Here is an 18,609-nt window from a genome sequence, read left to right as displayed (position 1 = left end):
GGAGGAGGAGGAGGAGGAGGAGAAGGAGAAGGAGGAGGAGATGGAATGAGGGTATAAAGAGGCAGCACGGCAAGGTCGTCTTGCTGTAACGTTGTACCTGTGTGAGCAGGGTTGCTATTGTGGCAGCGACGCCGCCGAGGACCTGAGAAGCAACGGGAAGAATTGAGGGGGGAGGGGGAGCAGCAGCAGCAGCAGCAGGCGCAGCAGCAGGAAAGCGAAGAGCTGGAAACGTGGAAGGAAGAAGAGGAAGAGAGAAGAGGACGACAAGTGAGAGGAGGAAGAGAAGGACAGGCGGGACGAGGACGAGGACGAGGACGAGGACGAGGACGAGGACGAGATAAGACTGTCCAGCGACTTTGTCTCACCAGGTTCTCAGTCGCCGTAGGCTTCCTGTCAAGCAGCTGGTCGAAAAAGACCTGCCGGCTCTCAGCTGGGGTCGTGCTTGCGGTCTGCTGACCTTGAGGCGAGCGAAGCCCGTGAAGGAGATGCAGACGGTCGGAGTGTTCCTTGCGACCGTTGGGAGAAATCCTGGGGGAAGAAATCGGGAGGAGAGGAGGAGAGGAGGAGAGGAGGAGAGGAGGAGAGGAGGAGAGGAGGAGAGGAGGAGAGGAGGAGAGGAGGAGAGGAGGGTAAGAAAAGGTGGGGTCAAATGGATGGTCATAGATCAAGGAGAGAGAGAGGGAGGGAGAGAATGAGAGAGAACAGGAGACGGAGATAAAGAAGACGAAGAACAAAAAGACGAAGGAGAACAAGAAGACGAAGGTGGTGGTGGTGGTGATGGAGGAGGAGGAGGAGGAGGAGGAGACAAAAAGAGGAAGACGAAGAAGAAGAAGAAGAAGAAGAAAGGAAGAAGACGAAGAAGAAGAAGACGAAGAAGACGAAGAAGAAGAAGACGGAGAAGACGAAGAAGAAGAAGAAGAAGAAGGTGCAAGGAAGTGGAGGGAGGGGAGGAGGAGGAGGAAGAGAGTGGACGCTTCAAATACAGCAACATGAAAGGATGAGCTGACCTGTGTAGAATCCTCGCAGGCCTTCACTTCTCAGCAACGAGGCAACTCCCTGACATCACAACTATCATGACCCACAAGCTTTTCAATGTGACTCAGATCCTTGTGCCACGACTCTCTACTGTCTCCTTCAGCTCTCCTCCCCCCCCCCTTCCTCCCACACCCTTCTCTCTCCCTCTCTCCCTCTCCCCTTCTTTCTCTGCCTTTCCTCTTTCTCTCCTGTACCTCTCCTCTTTTTTTCTCTCCTCTTCCTCTTCTCCCTCTCGTCTCCCAATCTCCGTCCTCTCAATTTCTGCCTCGATTTCTCCTTGTCCTCTCCTCTTCCTCCCCATCTCTTCCCTCCGCTGTTCTCTTTCATCTCCTCTCCCCTCCATTCCTCTCATCACACTGACATGCATCGCTCACCTGCATGAAGGAAGGATAAATTCCTGCCTGCATCCTCTGTTTGATAACTTCTTGAGGGGTCTGTAGAAAACATGAGACCTCCACATCGCTCCCACTACCTCTCCGCTTGCTCCCTTCTTCCTTCGTTCTCGTCTCCCCCTCCTGCGTCTGCTCCTCCTCCTCCTCCTCCTCCTCCTTCTGTTTCTGCTCCTCCTCCTACGTCTCCTCCTGCTCCTCCTCCTGTTTCTGCCCCTCCTCCTAACGTCTCTTCCTGCTCCTACTCCTCCCCCCCCTTCTCTTCACCTGCACCACACACGCTGCCACCGCCGCCACTGCCGCTGCCATGAGCTCGATGCTCGCCGTGCTGATCCAAGGGGGCGCCAACTGAAGTGCTGGAAAGTGAGATGGTCGACCATACAGAGAAAATGTGCGAAACACGCTCTCGTTTCCCTACACCTCCCTCCCTCTCCTCTGCTTCCCTCTCTGTCCCGTTTCTCTGCTCACCCCAACCCTTCTCCCTCTCCTCTCCCTCTCCTCTCCCTCCCTTCGGCCGCTCCCCTTCACCTCACTCCCTCTTCTTCTCCCCTCCCCTCCTCCATCCCCTCCCCTGCGTCATTCTCCGATCCTCCTCCTACCTCACGTCCCTCGTCCTTGAGCAATCTGAACACGCTGAACTGGATCGCACCAGCAGGCAGAGCCAAGACAGAGGTAGTCAGTGAGCCCTTGAGCAGTTGAGCCTGCCTTCCTTGTCATGAAAGATAGCTCGAGAGAGTTCAGGAAAGTTCAAGGGGTTGATGGAGGAGGAGAGGGAAGAGGAGGAAGCCACTGGAAGCTGGAGGAAGCTGGAGAGTATACACAGCACAGAGCACACAGCACAGAGCACACAGCACACAGCACAGAGCACATAGATGCAGTAGGAACGAAGGTCCAGCACAACGTGCAGGCGGCAAGGTCATTTCCGGTGACCGCCGATGAGCAGAACCTTGGTTATGCTCCCCAGAGTCGGAGGAGAGCCCCCAGAGCGCCGAGTCTGAGCCAGGGTCTTGAGCACATCGGCCGGGTACATGACGCACTGAGCAGCAGCGCGAGCCAGGGCCCCGGCAATCATCTCCTCATGGAAACTGAGTTTCCTCCTTGCCCCTACCTCCTTGCTCGTCTTGGCGCCCTCGTGAGCTGCTCGCAGAGTCGGGATGGTCTTCGTCAGCACGACAGGAAGCAGAGCCAGGGAAAGGAGGAGAACGATCTGCCAGCATTTCTTCCTGCCCGTGCCGCCGACCTCAACGATTTCCCTGTACATCCTGCTCTGCCCAACACAGTGGTAAGAAAAGGACATTCGGACGTGCGATAAAGTTCCTCTTCCTCCTACATCTCATGCCATCATTTCTTTCCTCGTCTTCCATTGCTTTACCTCGAGACCTCCTTCCTCGCGCCCTCTCTCTTTCCTTACCGTACTAAGAGATCCTTTCCCTCAGATGTTCGCCTCGTACTTTCATACCATCCTGCTTGTCCTCCACATCCTGCTTGTCCTCCTTCTCTCTCAGATCCTCCTCTCCTCTTCGATCCTCCTCTCCTCTTCGATCCTCCTCCCCTCTTCGATCCTCCTCTCCTCTTCGTCACAGGATCTTTGTCTTGCCAGAGCTCTTCTCTCTCCCTTCCCACACTGAACGACTAGATGGACTGCAGGCTTCGTTCAGCCATGATTGTACTTCCTACATCTAGCTGTTGTACCCGTTGTTGCCCTTCAAATTTGGTGGGGACGGCCTCGGTTTTTCAATTTTTTCCTTTCCAAGAATGGGGTGGGGGTGATGATTTTCATGATAGTACCCCCTTTTGAAGTATTGCTTGAGGGGGTATAGGAGAGAAGTACCCTACCCCATACCAATTGCCTTCACAAAGCTCACAAAGCTTGATCAACGATGTATCACCCTCACCCCCACATGTGATCATATACCCCCATAAATATAGTCAAAAGTACGGGTACTCAAGGGGTTTGAACACCCCACCACCACCATGAAAAGGAAGGACCTAGTAAGGCGCAATGGCAAGAGGAGAACATGTATCATGAGGGAGAGGAGGACGAGAAAGATTATGATAAGTACGATTGCGGTAGGATTAGTATGCTATGCTGCTGGCATTATGTTCAAACTAAAGAACGAAAAGACAGATCACAGGAGACATGGTATCGCTGAGAAACAAGTTCAAATGAAGTTTTTGCTCGGATGAGAAGGGATTGAGGCAGGGAATCCAGCAATTACTTAGGCGCGAATCTTCGATCCTCTGGTGGGATCTAGAGCATAGTGAGCATAACGTGGTGTAGACATCAAGCTTCAGGGCTTACTACTTGTAAATTCAGTTGTAAGAATGCTTTGATGAGAAATTAGATTTTCAAATATTGAGAACAAGCAATTTGGAATTGGACAACACGTCTGAATAGAACGCAATGAAGGACCCGTTTGATATTTTCTATCCAAGTTCGAATTCTCTCAGCAAGATCCCCTCTCCCTTCGATGGCCTCCCCTCCAGGTAACCAGACAGACCTTGAATCGGCTGTCAGCATAATCTGGGCCGATAAGCTGTGACGGGGCTGTTGCCATTCTAGACGTGGGATTATCAATGAGCTCATTTCTGCCCAAGAGAGCTGGTGAGGCGTTCAGATCCCCTCTTGCATTCCTCCATGGCGGCGCCATGATGTCTCTCCTTTAGGGATCGGCCTCGCTCTCGAGCAAACGACCCCTACCACTCTCTGTTATGTCGCGGACATACAGCCCGGGGGGAGGTGGGTGAATCTTGTTGCTTGCGTCAATAAGATCTTTGCTCAGCGCTGCTATGCATGGAGGAATCAACATTGGAGATAAGGTGTGGTTTTCAACCACTGAACGCATCCCTTGACGGTGATCCAGATCGTGTCCATCGACGACCAGAGTGTCGTGGGCATGTCACTTCCAGAGGTCCCCTCTCGTGCTTGCAGAGTTGCAGGAGACGTGATGCTCTGACGCAAGGTCGGGGCCCTTGTGAGTGGCCCGGAAGGCTCGTTTGTCACCCTTGGGCTCGTTCGAACCACCTCAGTGCTGTTTGGTGATGGCGCAGCTGACGATAGCACAAGTTTTGATTCTCTCCGGCAGGTCCTGACAGAGAAGAGACTCTTCAAGTGAGGATCCGACGAGGAGCTATGAGCTTGTCGGCAAGGCAAGGACATGGAGAACCTTCCAGGTGGGTTGAAAAGGCTGTTGGAAAGGAGCTTCTAAGGCCTGAGTGGCAGGGCGATCGATCTCCGGCGATCTGCTGAGTGAGGGACAAGGGCATCCAACAGCTGCTGTATGACAGTGATGAACAGGATTGATGCTGATGTCATGTGGGAGAACCCGTCTCAGGTGACTGATCGAATGTACCTTGTGTAGAACTACCAGAGCCAACCGCAGTCCTCCTTGAATCTAATTTCTCCCTTTGGAATTATCAGATGAAACAAGCACATCAAGATACAGCAGCGTTTCCACCACCCAAACATGATCAGGCGTCAGCAATGAGGGTGGCATCAACTCATTTCTGATTTCTTCAGGTTCACTATATGGCAGGATCAGGGACGACTTTACAACAACGAGCTTGATTTGATAGTACCAGAACTTAGGTTTGAACCTCAAGTTTCCATGTTGAGCATGACTCAATCTGTGTGCAGAAACATCAAAGCTATCCTGAGCAACAAGCAAACCTCAAATGTTAGTACAGGTGAACTTGGGAGCACCAGGATGACTGACTGGAGACTTCAGGAAACGAGCAATTATGTGCAGAGTGGCAATACAGAGTGTGCCAATCTTCTCAGATCAATCTTGAACAAGGTATAACAGATTTTCCACCTCTCTGTTGCATTTTGATCATTCATCGCACTCAGGTTTCGGCCCTGAAAGCAAGAGAAGCCTCCCTGGAAGACTTGTTGACAGGTAATCGTACCACTTCTAAAGGAAGAGGAGAACATGTCTTAATATTTCATATCAGCTGCGAAGGAATCACTGGACCGCAGAAAGGCCCAGATTAAGCATATGACAAAGGTGGGTTTTCTTGGTGATTGCCTATCTTTGTGTAGGTAAGCGGGTTTATGATGTCCGAGACAGGCGCTTCAGGACGCGGCGGGGAGGGACGATCTACGAAGGGGAGGGGAGGAGGAAGACTCCCGCACCTCAGAGTTGGAGACCCTCTTCAGGAGGGCACAGGTGACTCACATCGTCTGCATGCTCATCCTCCTACTCACAGTCTGGTCAGATCAGGGAGGCAACTGTAAGTGCTGAGAAAGACAGGCAAAGCGCTCCTTTCATGAGCGTTTTCTATCCTTAAATGGCATACAGGCTGACTGAGGAGCTAGGGAAGGCCCGTGAAGAATTAGAGCGCCTCAAGGCAATCCGTTTGAAGGGCTTCCGAGTCGCTCTCTAACTCTCCTGCAGGCGGTCAAGTCTGAGAGGTCAGACAGTCAAGTGCCTTTCAGCGAGTATGGATTCAGTCAAACCAAGTCCCCCCTGGCTCATCATGTGCTGCGTTACGAAGAGAACCTATCACGCGAATCTGTTGGATCCTCGGACGACAACAGGTAGGAATGGCAAGCAGACATTGACGTGGTACTGACATCGTTCAAAGTTTCCGGATGTAAAGACAAAGGGTGGAGATAGATGTATTTTTGTAGTTTTAATGCTATGTGATACAACATACAAGAGATATTTACTTCTTCAAAGTTCCGAGGAGCTGCTGGACCAAGTCGGTGGCAGCGGCCTCGTTGATGGCAACCTTCTGCATGGCGACCTGCCGTCATCGTCAGACTCAGTCACTGAGCAGGTCAGCAGCAAGTCACCTTGACGAGCATCTCGTCGTCCTGGGAGTTAGCGGGAAGGCCCTGGTACTCGGTGTTCCTCTTTCCGCGCTGGCATCCCCTGTGGTCGAAGACAGTGACGACGGGAGCACGGTTGGACTTGTCCATGGTCATGCTGACGGAGGTGGCTCCGGAGCGGAGGCGGGGCTGCACGGAGGCGCCGGGGGCAAACGCGGAAGCGGAAGCAACCAAAGCGGAGAAAGCGAGAACCTGTGCAGACTGAGTTAAGTTGGTGAAAAAAGAAGCTCTTTGCGCTGAGTAAGGATATCCCATCGTGCCTCCTAACCCTTTCTACATGTTTCATCCCTATCCTAGCAGGAATTGCCAATTCCTGGATTGGTCTCTCCTCGCTCCTTCAGTGGTCTTAAAATCGCATCCGCTCCTCTGTCCCCTCCCTCATCTTCCTCTTCCTCTTCCTCTTCCTCTCATGTTCTCCCGCATCTTCCTATTCCTATCTTCCCATGCCCTCCACTCCACTCCATTGCCATCTTCATCCCAAAGTCCATGTTCGTACCTTGCTGGCCATGTTGATGTTCAACAGGGATTGTTCCTCCCACGATAAAGCCAAATATTTGTTACGCGTCACCTCCCTACCCCTCATACTACACCCCTGCCGGACGCAAATGACCCCCTTGTTTCCCATGTACTACCCCTGTACAAGACCTGATGGTAAGCAGAGTACCCTGTGTAGGGTCATCAAGGGCCTTACCGGGGGACACTACCCTACCTAGCAGATCCAAATCTTGTTGACATTATCACCCCTTGTTATTCCTGATATTCGACGGGTGTGATATTACCCCTACCCCCTCTGATCAAAGAGTCACATCTCTAGAAGCACCACCGGTGTCATTTCCAGGTATATCTCGAGGGGGTGCTATTACGTACATTTGTTCAGTGGAATCTAGTGGGGGTAGGGTAGTATGCAATCATATGTAGTACCCCGTCAAAATCCCATAAAATTTGAGAATACAAGGGGTAGGAGGTCAGACTACCTATCCCATGACTCGCCTCAGAACGGGGGTGGGTCCCGGCCCCGAATCGGGCCCCGGGCAAGGCGCCGGAAGAGGCCTTCATACTGAACTTCGTAAATGATCTACTGATCAATTCAGAGCAAAAAAAAAAAAAAAAGCCGTGCGAGGGCAGGGTTTACTCAAAGTGTACTGGTCAAGGTGTGAGTAAACATTTTCCTTTTACTTATTTTCACTTAATTTTGAGTCCATGGTATTACTACCCACCAAGGAGGGGTATTTTGAAGCGGCGTAGGGGTAAAGAATGAAATATACATCTATAGAAAGATTCACACATAGTAATATTTGAAATTTCTCCCCAAAATCTCGGATTCCGCCTACTCCGTACGTCGATCGAGAACCCCACACTAGACGCTGCGACCACCCACCTCAAGGATTGTATGACCAACAACCCACTACCCTAAAACTTGCGTCATGGATCGCATCCACCCCTCTCTCACCTACCAACAGAGGTTATATCACCCGGTATTCTTCTGTCTTGGTTGTGAGAGTACCCACCTAGATTCGATTCTGCCTACCAGTACCCCTCCTTACAAATCATCTACCCACCCTTACCATGACCTCAGACGGCAACCTTCGGGGGCAAAGCGTTGCTGGATATGTAGGGGTTCTCAACAAGGGGGTGGTGAGATGCGCACTCGTTCAACAGGTGGGTACTTTCTCGAGAGTGGGTAGTCCGCAGGTTTCCACATCCATGTTCTATCAGGGTGGGGGTCATGAAATCGTTGGCTTCATACACATGCAGTTTCAATTCAACGATAATTGGATGGGTGGGGTCAAGTACCCCACCAATGAGTAAATTGTCCCATGAAGAAATACAGAGGGTGGGGTAATAGAGAATTTAGAGGGGTGGGGTTGGTGGATGCTGGGGAGACGAAAGGACGGCCCCCACCTCGAAGCGTCAAGAGGAGACGGTATGGAAACGAGATGGCGCTTGCCCGTGCAGTAGATTGCCTACCGTCGACCAGGAACTCCCAAGACCCAAGACCTCCAAGACCCAAGACCTCCAAGACCCAAGACTCGAAGAGAAACAGCGATTTTGACTGAGCTTCACGAGCAAAGGATCGACTAGCATGATAGCGACCCGAGGCTACATTCCCACATGTATCAGAAGACAAAGAATGCTGTCGTTACCTTCGACGAGACACAAGACTGTACAGAAACCAACGATGCTGCTTCCCTGAGACGGATATGCAAGATTTTCGAAGTGCTCGAATTTCCAAGCAAAATGTTTACGTCTCAAATGCCGAATAAGAATGACAAGGACCAAAGGATGTGTCCCTACCGACATGTTGATCGCCGCTCCAAGAGTAGAGTCAACTGCACCGAAGCACGTGAAAACCGCAAGTCAAGCGGAAGCTATGGGCAGTGAAGATGATAGCGATCATGCCAGACCGAAACGGCTCTGAGGGTTGAAACCTCAACCGAAACGATGAAGGCAGACGACGATCGCGAACTTCCGAAATTATTTTGGAAGGCAAGCAAGTTGTGAGTCAATGTATGTAAAGTACAATCTTCACACGCTCTGAGGGACAAACTGCAAGTTGAAGCAGCTCTTGTCCTTACGTTCCTGTACCATCGGTGCTCTAGACTTCGTGTCTGGCCGAGGTTCAGGATGTCGAGTCGCACGATAAAGTAAGTGGGGATCCGCAAGTGACCCCGCCGAGCTGACGTGTGGACCTGGACTGAAGCTCAGTTCCTGAAGCTGAAAAAGCTATCAGAGAATCAAAGCTGCTACCTCGCTGCAGGTAGATTCCTCTGGTGTGAGATATTCGAGACCATTTTGCGAAGCACTCCTCAGGTATTTCCCTGAGAGAGTAGTGACGCAGATGCGTCATCGGAGTCTCTAATCAGAAAGTGGGAGAACGGAGTAGAGTTTCATAGCACAGCTTCCCCATCACGATGGGCTGACATGGTGACATGTGAAGTGATTGTCAGTCAGGGCGATGGCGCGTCTCAGGTGCTTTCATTCGAAAGCGCATGACGTACTCTTGATACCCCGGTAGGGGTTCCGACTGGGTGCGAATCGCTACCAGTTGCTCTAAACTTCCATGAAGCTAGTTGATATTGCAAAGCGCGATGTCAGGGTTGCGTCTGCTTCCCCACACGATCAGCAGAGTGTGAAATAGCAGTCACCTTCTTATCACCTCAAAGATGTCAAGCGCTCTTCTCTGAAAGCGTAATTGAAACGCTAGGAGAAACGCAGAGGCACGTGGGAACGCCGTGTTATGCTCGCTGAAAGGCACTTGAAAGGTCTGATATGAGTGCACACCGAAACCTTAACGCTGAAGACGTGCGGGGAACTTACCGTCCTCGACCATCGAGCAGTTAGGCATTTGCCGAACTCGCTCCGACTGGTGCAACTTCAGACGTAAGGACCGGATGGCCTCATACCGGTGCCGGGACCGTTGGGTCGGCCCGGGGCTGCAAGGCCAAAATCAGTGTCCTCGTGCAGCGACGACACCAAGTTCCGGGCAAGGGGAAGTGATGATCGCACCCACTATGCGTTACTGGATTGGCCTAGTGGTAACGACTTGGCGACATCATGCAGAAAATCGTAAAAGGTTGATACTGCGATAAGAAGCCGCTGTGGTGTGCTAGTAGCCCTGAACATGATGCGTCTAGGCTGGGCGAACGTACCCACTACAAGGCACTGCAACTCGGCAAGCGTACTCTGTTTCACGCAACAGGGATCGTGTTGTACGAGAGATGCCGAGGCCAGTAAACACCTTGGTGCACTTGATGATCGAGCAGTATCCAAGGAAATGCTGGACCTTTCGCAAGCGGAGTAGCGGCCGCCTGCACCCTGACTGCTGCGTACACAGGAAAGCCTTGCATGTGTGCTAAGTTGCATCATACACGGCACACCCAAAATGTAAAGACTCTGTTGTACATAAATCAAATCTAGCTTCATTTCCACGTGTGACCTGTGTGTGTATGCAATCGCATCTTGTAGGTGCAATTTACCGACTTTTGTAGCCAACTGTTGTACACACAACACCGAGATCGAAAGCAGGTCACACACTTGATGGAACACCTGGAGAGCCGAAGTCCGTGGCGGCTGACCGCGAGGGCATAATTATGTGTTGAGGTACCAAGAAACCCATTGCAAGCATAGCAGAGATTCAAAAGTTGCAGAAGACTCTTGAGGTCTCTTCTGATCGCGGAACATGAACAAGCATACTTCTTGGTTCGGGCCCGAGACTGCTGCCGCTGCTGCCACTCCTGCCGCTCCTGCCGCTCCTGCCGCTCCTGCCACTCCTGCTACTGCCTCGATTTTTTTCCCGTTACATGCTGCGCTGGACATGTAGTGTATCAAGAAATATCAAAAGTTGAATGTTGTTATGGATGATTCGATTCTGTCACAGCTGAGGTTTCTGACCTGCATTCTTTCAGTTTGCGGAGAGAAATGCTGCTTTCTTGGAGCTTGAGAAGAGAGACATGGAGTCGCATCAAAAGGTGGGCAGGAGGAGCAGGGAGCAGCAGCAGCAGCGGCTAGTTGTACTGCGATATGCTATGAATGTACATTGAAGGATATGAAAGAGAAGGGAAGCCGACTCAAATACAAACACCGGCTTTGCATCATTGTAGTCCAATAATGATCTGTGCATGACTGATCCCACTGACCACAAGCTCAACACAAGTGAACTAATAAGTTGCCTGTGAATTTTGATTGTGCCATGTACGACCAACCGTGTCTTAACGTACTCGTACATATTCCTGATCTTGTGAAGCAATGTGAAGCTCCTCTAGAGAAGATATTCCACAAACATATAGCGAAGAAATGAGTAGCAGGAGAAACAAATATTGAGCTTAGGAAACCATCGCAGATATGAAATTTGTAACCAAGTCAGTTGATGTCAATTGCTAGGAAAACAAGAAAGCGTTTTGTAATCGAGAGCATCTTCACAATAAAAATGTTCTTTGTGTGTTTGCCAGGGAGCTGTTGGTCGGGTGTACAACAAAAGGGCCTCTGTCAAAGGCGCCATAGTCTTCATCTGGAACACCCTGGTCGTCCACCTTCGATCCATCCTCTGCAACATCCGATGGAATCGAACTGTCCTCGCCGTGTTCAAGGTAGACTTCATGGCCATGGCGTGTAGCAGGCTTCTGCACAACTGGCCAGGGGTCCTGACTAACAAACTTCGCCTTCTTGGACCAGAACACTTTGACACAGTCTCCCGAGAAGCGAGTCATGCTCGACACGCCATCATCCGATGGCCCGGCGTCGGCTTGATTCGCCGACTCTGACTTAGGAGCCCGATTCTGCTCATCATCGATGGAGGACGAGGGAACAACAATATCCACGTGATGATATCCCTTCATGCTCTTCGCTCCCGCACGCCCAGTCCCTCCTTGCATTGGCTGACGCAACCCCGTCCGGCCTGAATCGAATTTCAAAGTGCTGCTTTGTTTGCCCTGGTCGCCTCTTCTCCTCTCCAAGTAGCTTCTAGCTCACTCTTCCACAAGCTTGTTCTTGCTGGTGGGTCCTCGTGCTGCCACTTCCTCCTCTTTCCTTCCTCCTCCTTCCTCCTTCCTCCTTGTTCCTTCCTCCCTTCTCCCTTCTCTTCTTCCTCTCTATCCCGTCTGCTCTGCCAATAATTCGTCCACCCCTTCAAAGTTTGAAACTTTCAAGTGTACTCGTAAACTTTCAGTGCCTAAACTCTCAATGTTTTGAAACTTCCAAAGTTTCCGATAATAGGTGAAATCCGCAAATTTGTTCACTACCCACCCACATTCCTCCTACAAAGGTCCCTACCCACTCCCTAATTCAAGTACCCCCTTCATTTATCTCATACCCTCACTTTGACTTCAAAATTGTTACTAACAAGTAGGTACACAAGTACCACTACACCCTGTATGTGAAGAAGTACCCTAGATGGAACTACCCCCCACCCCAAAGACCTTCCTCCCCAATTCTTGCAGCGCCGCATGCTGGCTCCCCGCACTGGCCTGTTGTATGGCACCGCTTCGTTGCCCATGCTGATATGCAGCACTTCGCATGCTCTTGCACATCTTAACATGGTAGCACTGACATGATGGAGGGAGAGAAGAGGAAGAGGACAGGGTGTTCCCTGTGGAGTCTTGAGGGCAGGGTAGTTGACGGTGCAATGCCCGAGACAAAGTTATGAAGCAGCAGATATTGCGGGTCGTGAGGATGAAGTGTAGCTTCTGATGAATTTCTTTTCCTTGATTCAACAAATTTCGATAATGAGATACCCACTCTCCTCTCATGTTCAAAGGAATGTTGATGGAAAGAGCAGTACTCCCGTGATAAACTCGCCATAATTTTGGCATGATGTTCGGTCTGTTGAACTTGTTTTGCACGCCAATCCCTTTCCACTGAAATCTTGGGGAGAATGAACTTGTTCTAGTTTCAGTTGCAATGCTTTGTGCCTTGTTTTCCCTAAAACTGCTGTGTTTTCAGGGTCTCCACCATGCCAAGATAGACAATGGGAGGAACTGGCCGCATTCATTCACAGTCGTCTCCATAAGATCTGAATCGCTGCAGTGGATTTGATCCCTTCTCTGTGTAGTCTCTCTGTCACTCTGGACATTTTCACATCTATGCAGCGTCTTGTCTTTAACAAATCCACCCAATGTGGAGTTTTTTCAGCCACCATCGGCAGGCTAAGGAAATCTGCCTCGCTCCCAATCAGTTTTGTCCGCAGCATGCAGTTGACTCCTGACTCCATCAATCCTAAGGTGCTCGAAGCGCAGTATGCCGTCCGTGGTGCCCTTGTCCTTCGCGCGATGCAGCACGAACGTGCCCTGCAACAGAAACAAACGCTGCCTTTTAATGAGATCCTGTACTGCAACATCGGCAACCCTCACCAGTTGAAGCAGAAGCCGATCACGTTTTTCCGTCAGGTCTTGGCGCTGACAGACTATCCAGACTTGTTGGACATGCAAGGCTGCTCGGAAGTATTCCCTGCCGATGCCATCGCCCGCGCAAAAGACTTTCACAAGAACACACCTGGCGGCACAGGAGCCTATAGTGAGAGTCAAGGTCTACGGCACGTCAGGGAGAATGTAGCCAAGTTCATTGCGAAGAGAGATGGAGTCACGGCGTACGCTGATGACATCTTTCTCACTGACGGCGCAAGCCAGGGGGTCCACATCTCGATCATGTGTCTTGTGAAGAACGAGCTTGATGGCATCATGATACCCATCCCTCAGTACCCGCTGTACACTGCCACCATCTCGCTGAACGGCGGGAGAGCGGTGGGGTACTACCTGGACGAATCGCAGGGGTGGACTTTGGATGTTTCTGAGCTTGATCGGGCGTTGAGGGAGGCTAGGAATCAGGTTACCTTTCCTCCTCGCTCAGTTTGTTTCCATGTCTTGACTTGCTTCAAAGGGCACAAACGTCAGGGCACTTGCGGTGATTAACCCTGGAAATCCCACTGGGCAATGCCTTACGGAGGCAAATATTCGCCAAGTCGTGGAGTTTTGTGAGCGCAACAATCTTGTGATACTGGCAGATGAAGTTTACCAAGCGAATGTATATGGGGACGTATGTGCACAACCATCCCTTTGCATGTCACTGAGTGTTCCTCAGGTTCCTTTCACATCTTTCCGCAAAGTTGTGACGCACATGAAGAGCAACGTCGAGTTGATCTCGTATCACTCGGTCTCCAAGGGGATGATCGGAGAGTGCGGAAGGCGCGGAGGTTACATGGAGCTGATCAACATCGACCCGGTCGTGGTCGAGCAAATCTATAAGGTATGTGAGCAACGTGCGGTTCCGGTCGCTGAGGTGACTCGCTGCTTCGCAACAGCTGTTTTCCATCAGTCTGTGTTCGAACATCGCTGGGCAGATCATTGTTGACTTGATGGTCAACCCGCCGGCGAAAGGAGATCCGTCTCACGATCAGTATGAGGTCAGGAATGCATGGCTGCCCTTTGTTGCTCCCTGAACCGGGGGGGCAGAGAGAGATGAAGGACCTGTTTGAATCCCTCAAGCGACGGTCTCAGAAGCTGCATGCTGCCCTGAATAGGTTGGTCAGATTGTTTTCCGGGAGCATGCCCAGGCTGCCGATTGTGTACCTGACTTCGCCTTGCCAGCATGAAGAACATCACCTGCACTGAGATTGGAGGCGCCATGTACGCTTTTCCGTCTATTCACCTACCGCCGTCTGCGGTGCAGGCAGCCAAGGAAGCAGGTCTTTCATACAAGTCAATTCCCGAAGGGAGTAAAGGACTGCGACAGGGATGACACCGGACACCTTCTATGCGGTAGAGTTGTTAGATGCAACGGGAATCTGTGTGGTGAGTACAGACAGACAGACAGACAGACAGACAGACAGACAGACAGACAGACAGACAGACAGACAGACAGACAGACAGACAGACAGACAGCGTTTGTTTTCTGTGTCTAAATCGTTTCCTGCCCAACAGGTGCCCGGCTCCGGTTTCCGACAGAAGCAAGGTCTGCCTCTCAGCAAGCCCGCGCTTGAGGCGATCTGACGTTCTTCATGTGAAACAGGGAGCTTTCATTTCCGCACCACCTTCCTGCCTAGTGAGAGCAAGATGGACGACGTCATTGACAAGCTGGTTGGCTCTCTTTTTGTTTTCGCCCCTCTCGTGACTAACCAGCCTTCTTCTCAGCGCAAGTTCAATCAGTCTTTCATGGACAAGTACAGCTAAGCGACTTCCCTCACCCATCTCATCGGTCAATGAAACTTTTGAAAATTCATGTCTGCGATTTCGAGGCCGAAGTTCAGCCCCGTGAAGTACTGACCCGTAACCCGCCGCCAGGCACCGTCGTGACCGCGGTGCCTTCGCCCATTCCCCTCACACCGTGGCACCTGGTCACACCGTCACCGCGCCAGGGAAAGGCCCGGAAGGACAGGGAGGGGGAGGGGGGAGACATTCGAGTCAGCCGGGAGCGCGGCAGGCTGTCGGTCGCAACTTGACGTCGGATTGAATTGACCCAGAGTTCTGACAGCTCTGACAGCCCCGGCTGGACAGACTGAATCGGCCCGGGGATGCCGCTGACCGGGCCTCGCTGATGCCATCACTTCATGGATGGCTCTCGGACTGAGCACTGTCAGTGCCACCGGGTGATTAGGCGGCGGCGTACCGGATAGTGATGGTGTCCGATGATCGTACCGGCCCGGGCCCGGTCACCGGGTGCATTGCTGTATCTAATTAGCTAAATAGAATTAAAGTGAAATTGAGTAAAGGTGGTCAGATGGCGCGGGAAATGGCAGGGAAGGTGAAAGAGGTTTGTGGTTGAGAGACCATGCGGGTGCGGCCAGTGAGGCGCCGAGGGATGTCGCAGAGATGGAGAAACTTGCGGTCTGACTGAGAGAGTCTGAGCAGAACCTGAAACGCCAACGCCATGTCGACTTTCCATAGTGTTAAGATGGCCAGTCAGGCAAAGGAGCAAGAAGACAAGAAGTTGCAGGAGAGGAGGAAGGCTCTGGTGGTACTGATCCTCCGTCACCTGTGTGACTTCGGTTATATCGAAACTGCCGAGAGGCTCCAAGCAGAGTCTCAGGTCAACCTCGACCAGTTCGATGCCGCCGACAATGTGGATCTACTGGCCATCTTGCAAGAGTACGAAGACTTTTATGAGATCCGCTTCCAGCGACGACCGAAGCTGATCAGGAAGGTGAGGTTTCTATAATAATCTGAGCTCCTTGATATGGGTGCGTAGATATCGGGGGAAGGACGCTCGGGCGCCGAGGTATCAAGGCTTCCGAACTTGGGGCGATCGAACAGCATCAGGAAGAAAGTGAGGTATGGCAGATCGATGAGTTTTGTTTCATCCCATTTATGGAGACGACTGTGATGTGATTGTTGTATGCTTGCAGCTCCAGTGACAGCGACCAGGACTCGAGGGCTTCAGGTGAGAAAGAATCGTCTCCCGCTCTGCTGAAAGTGCTTCAGGCCGGCCGCCTAGACGCCCGTCTGCGGGAGGAAGCAAGGTCACTTCCAACGGAGAGACGAAAGAGCACACGGAGGATACAGGCGGGTTGAATATCACTGGGTCAAGAACTCTGGGGGAAGAGAGCAAGGGAGCGTACCAGGACAAGTACAAGAAGAGTCAGAGGCAGCCAGGGGACGGCGATGACCCGAACGAGTTCTGGGAGCGAAGGCTGCTGAAGCCTCTGCCAGGTGCGAAATGATCCTATGAGAGTCTGTGTGAGGTGCTGAGGAGAGGTTCGCCGCCATGCAGACTTCGGGGGATCTTCGGAGCTGCGGGAGCTGGGTTCTCAGATCCAACGGGACGTGCTCATGTCGAATCCAGGTGGGCAAGAGCTGAGAGGGCTCTGCTGACGTGGCGTGAGGAAGACGTCCGATGGGCTGACATCGCCTCAAATGAGGACGCGAAGCGTCTGCTGAAGGAGGCGGTCGTGCTTCCCGTGAAGTATCCGTCCTTGTTCCAGGGCCTTCTCTCCCCTTGGAAGGGCGTCCTCCTCTATGGACCGCCCGGGACGGGAAAGACCATGCTTGCCAAGGTAAGAGATGCGCACCGTGGGTGAGTTGTGTGAAGCCGAGGCAGGCTGTGGCGACGGAGTGCAAGACGACCTTCTTCAACATCAGGCACTTGCGCTCCCTGTGCTCCCCGCTGTCTCATGCTCCTTCAGCGCGTCTTCTATCGTCTCCAAGTGGAGAGGAGATTCCGAGAAACTCGTGCTGGAACTCGTGCTGCTCCCCTTGTCCTGCTCATGACGTTGGCAGGTTCGGGTTCTCTTCGAGCTCGCGAGGTACCACAAGCCCAGCACGATCTTCCTGGACGAGATCGACTCGATCATGTCCCAGAGGCTCAGCAGCGGCCAAGAACATGACGGCAGGCATGGCAGCTGGCTGACTGCTGGAGCTGAACTGACTGGTGAAGAGCAGCCGAAGGATGAAGACAGAGTTGCTGATCCAAATGGATGGCGTGATGTCTTCCTCCGACCTTGTCTTCCTTCTTTGGTGACTCTACATCCCACGATGAAAAGAGGCGGAGAGGAAAGGGAAGGAGTGAGGGGGAGTGAGGAAAGGGAACGGGAGGGGAGGCGGGTAGGATAGTAGAGTAGAGAGAAGGAGAGGAGAGACGGGGAGAGTTGACCATCACGTTAGCGCAAGCAATTTACCTTGGGACTTGGATTCTGCGCTACTGAGGAGATTGGAGAAGAGAATTTTCGTCCCTCTGCCATCAGAAGAGGCTCGCAAGAATATTATCCGCAAGGTCTTTCTCTTTGCCCCCTTCCTCGCTTTCCCGGTCCCCCTGCTCCCCACTTCCACTCTCCTCCTCCCCTCCCTTGGCGCCCTCCTCTCCCTTCTCTACCCACTTCTCTCACAACCCCCCTCCTTCCCTCCCTCTCCCTCCCCCTTCGCTCTACCTCCGCCTCCTTGTTCCTCGGTCACTTGCCGTCCACCTGTTTTCTTGACCCTCTCCCCTGCCGTCCTGCCTCGTCCTGCTTGCCCTTACCTCTCTGCAGCACCTCGACGAGAATCGAGCCAACGGCCTCGACTACGACGTAGCTGCCAAGGTGGGGAAGTTCCCAGCTGGCCGGGAGCTCGCAACCAGCTGGGCTCGGAGCATGCAGTGACGTTTCTGCCCAGCGGACTGAAGGATTCTCGGGCTCGGACGTCGTTGCGCTGTGTAAGGAAGCAGCCATGAAGCCTCTCCGCAGGTCTGTTGGTGGGCGAGAGAGAGCAGGAGGAGCGGAGGAGCATTCGGGAAGGGAAGGAAGAACGGAGGAGGAGCCAAGGTGGAGGGAAGGAGTAGTGGGGAGGAGAGAGGATTGCGAGGTGGGGGGAGAAGGTTGTCATGGTTGGACAGCACGAAGTTTAGAGGTCAACAGGATCATGAGCTTGCTGGAGAGCGGACAAGCCAGCGGGGATAAGATCAAGCTCGGTCCCGTTACGAGGTGAGACTAGGAAGGAGCTGCTGCTGGTGGTGGTGCTGCTGCTGTGAACGAGGAGGAGGAGGAGGAGAAAGAGGACGGAAAGGACCAGGAGGAGGTCGAGGACGGGATCGTGGCTGAAGGCTGCTGGCAGCAAGGACCTGGAGGAAGCGCTGCAGGTTGTACGGCCAGCACAACGAGTGAACGACCAGAGGTGAGGGAGCTGGAGTTGTGCTGGGGTTGATTGGTCTCAGGTATATCGACTGGAGCGCGGACTATGGCTCCGTGTGACCGAAGAGGAGGAGCTGGGAGACGACAGAGGAGTGCTGGAGGAGGGAGGACGAGGGACTAGTTAAGTTAGGCCTGCTCTTGATGAGGGAGAAAGGAAGGAGGGGGTGGGAAGAGAGGAGGAGACGGCGGAGGCAGTTGAGTCAGAGGAGGGAGAGGTGGAGGCGAAAGAGGAGCACGAGGACGAGGACGAGGAGGAGGACGAG

At 52.5% G+C, this 18,609-nt stretch overlaps 7 protein-coding genes across 7 annotated transcripts; 4 read left to right on the top strand and 3 right to left on the bottom strand.

Annotated features, from left to right (window-relative positions):
* Window positions 1-372: 372 nt before the first annotated feature.
* On the bottom strand, window positions 373-2,721 carry GUITHDRAFT_138301 (hypothetical protein; the record flags this gene model as incomplete). Its single annotated transcript, XM_005833094.1, has 7 exons — window positions 373-390; window positions 458-528; window positions 1,008-1,056; window positions 1,410-1,469; window positions 1,692-1,772; window positions 2,024-2,125; window positions 2,371-2,721. The coding sequence occupies 7 exons, from the start codon at window positions 2,719-2,721 to the stop codon at window positions 373-375; spliced, it is 732 nt and encodes a 243-aa protein (XP_005833151.1).
* Window positions 2,722-3,828: 1,107 nt separating this feature from the next.
* On the top strand, window positions 3,829-6,024 carry GUITHDRAFT_107788 (hypothetical protein; the record flags this gene model as incomplete). The annotated part of the gene is made up of 15 exons (XM_005833093.1): window positions 3,829-3,911; window positions 4,208-4,244; window positions 4,289-4,336; window positions 4,388-4,463; window positions 4,511-4,598; window positions 4,648-4,674; window positions 4,723-4,759; window positions 4,961-5,013; window positions 5,062-5,101; window positions 5,153-5,221; window positions 5,275-5,323; window positions 5,379-5,431; window positions 5,495-5,593; window positions 5,822-5,964; window positions 6,012-6,024. 15 exons carry the CDS (start codon window positions 3,829-3,831, stop codon window positions 6,022-6,024), a joined length of 915 nt encoding a protein of 304 aa, XP_005833150.1.
* A 22-nt stretch (window positions 6,025-6,046) lies between these two features.
* Window positions 6,047-6,793, bottom strand: CPEA3 (phycoerythrin alpha subunit 3). The gene is made up of 3 exons (XM_005833295.1): window positions 6,755-6,793; window positions 6,223-6,450; window positions 6,047-6,173 (listed from the first exon to the last, which is right to left on the bottom strand). Exons 1-3 carry the CDS (start codon window positions 6,764-6,766, stop codon window positions 6,093-6,095), a joined length of 321 nt encoding a protein of 106 aa, XP_005833352.1. The 5' UTR covers window positions 6,767-6,793; the 3' UTR covers window positions 6,047-6,092.
* A 1,361-nt stretch (window positions 6,794-8,154) lies between these two features.
* On the top strand, window positions 8,155-9,123 carry GUITHDRAFT_152410 (hypothetical protein). Its single transcript, XM_005833092.1, has one exon. It carries the CDS (start codon window positions 8,371-8,373, stop codon window positions 8,638-8,640), a length of 270 nt encoding a protein of 89 aa, XP_005833149.1. The 5' UTR covers window positions 8,155-8,370; the 3' UTR covers window positions 8,641-9,123.
* Window positions 9,124-11,174: 2,051 nt separating this feature from the next.
* On the bottom strand, window positions 11,175-11,630 carry GUITHDRAFT_107786 (hypothetical protein; the record flags this gene model as incomplete). Its single annotated transcript, XM_005833091.1, has 1 exon — window positions 11,175-11,630. One exon carries the CDS (start codon window positions 11,628-11,630, stop codon window positions 11,175-11,177), a length of 456 nt encoding a protein of 151 aa, XP_005833148.1.
* A 1,311-nt stretch (window positions 11,631-12,941) lies between these two features.
* On the top strand, window positions 12,942-14,918 carry GUITHDRAFT_157749 (hypothetical protein; the record flags this gene model as incomplete). Its single annotated transcript, XM_005833090.1, has 10 exons — window positions 12,942-13,577; window positions 13,630-13,785; window positions 13,831-13,995; window positions 14,051-14,152; window positions 14,202-14,269; window positions 14,337-14,434; window positions 14,482-14,540; window positions 14,670-14,700; window positions 14,758-14,825; window positions 14,880-14,918. 10 exons carry the CDS (start codon window positions 12,942-12,944, stop codon window positions 14,916-14,918), a joined length of 1,422 nt encoding a protein of 473 aa, XP_005833147.1.
* A 697-nt stretch (window positions 14,919-15,615) lies between these two features.
* GUITHDRAFT_157748 (hypothetical protein) lies at window positions 15,616-18,406 on the top strand (the record flags this gene model as incomplete). The annotated part of the gene is made up of 10 exons (XM_005833089.1): window positions 15,616-15,633; window positions 16,476-16,527; window positions 16,572-16,738; window positions 16,783-16,823; window positions 16,868-16,913; window positions 16,962-17,035; window positions 17,124-17,198; window positions 17,346-17,454; window positions 17,832-17,902; window positions 18,370-18,406. 10 exons carry the CDS (start codon window positions 15,616-15,618, stop codon window positions 18,404-18,406), a joined length of 690 nt encoding a protein of 229 aa, XP_005833146.1.
* Window positions 18,407-18,609: the final 203 nt, after the last annotated feature.

Source organism: Guillardia theta (assembly GCF_000315625.1).
Source record: "Guillardia theta CCMP2712 unplaced genomic scaffold GUITHscaffold_31, whole genome shotgun sequence".
Lineage (NCBI taxonomy): Eukaryota > Cryptophyceae > Pyrenomonadales > Geminigeraceae > Guillardia > Guillardia theta.
Note: the sequence above shows the minus strand (reverse complement) of the source record. Positions and strands in the feature narration are given on the sequence as shown.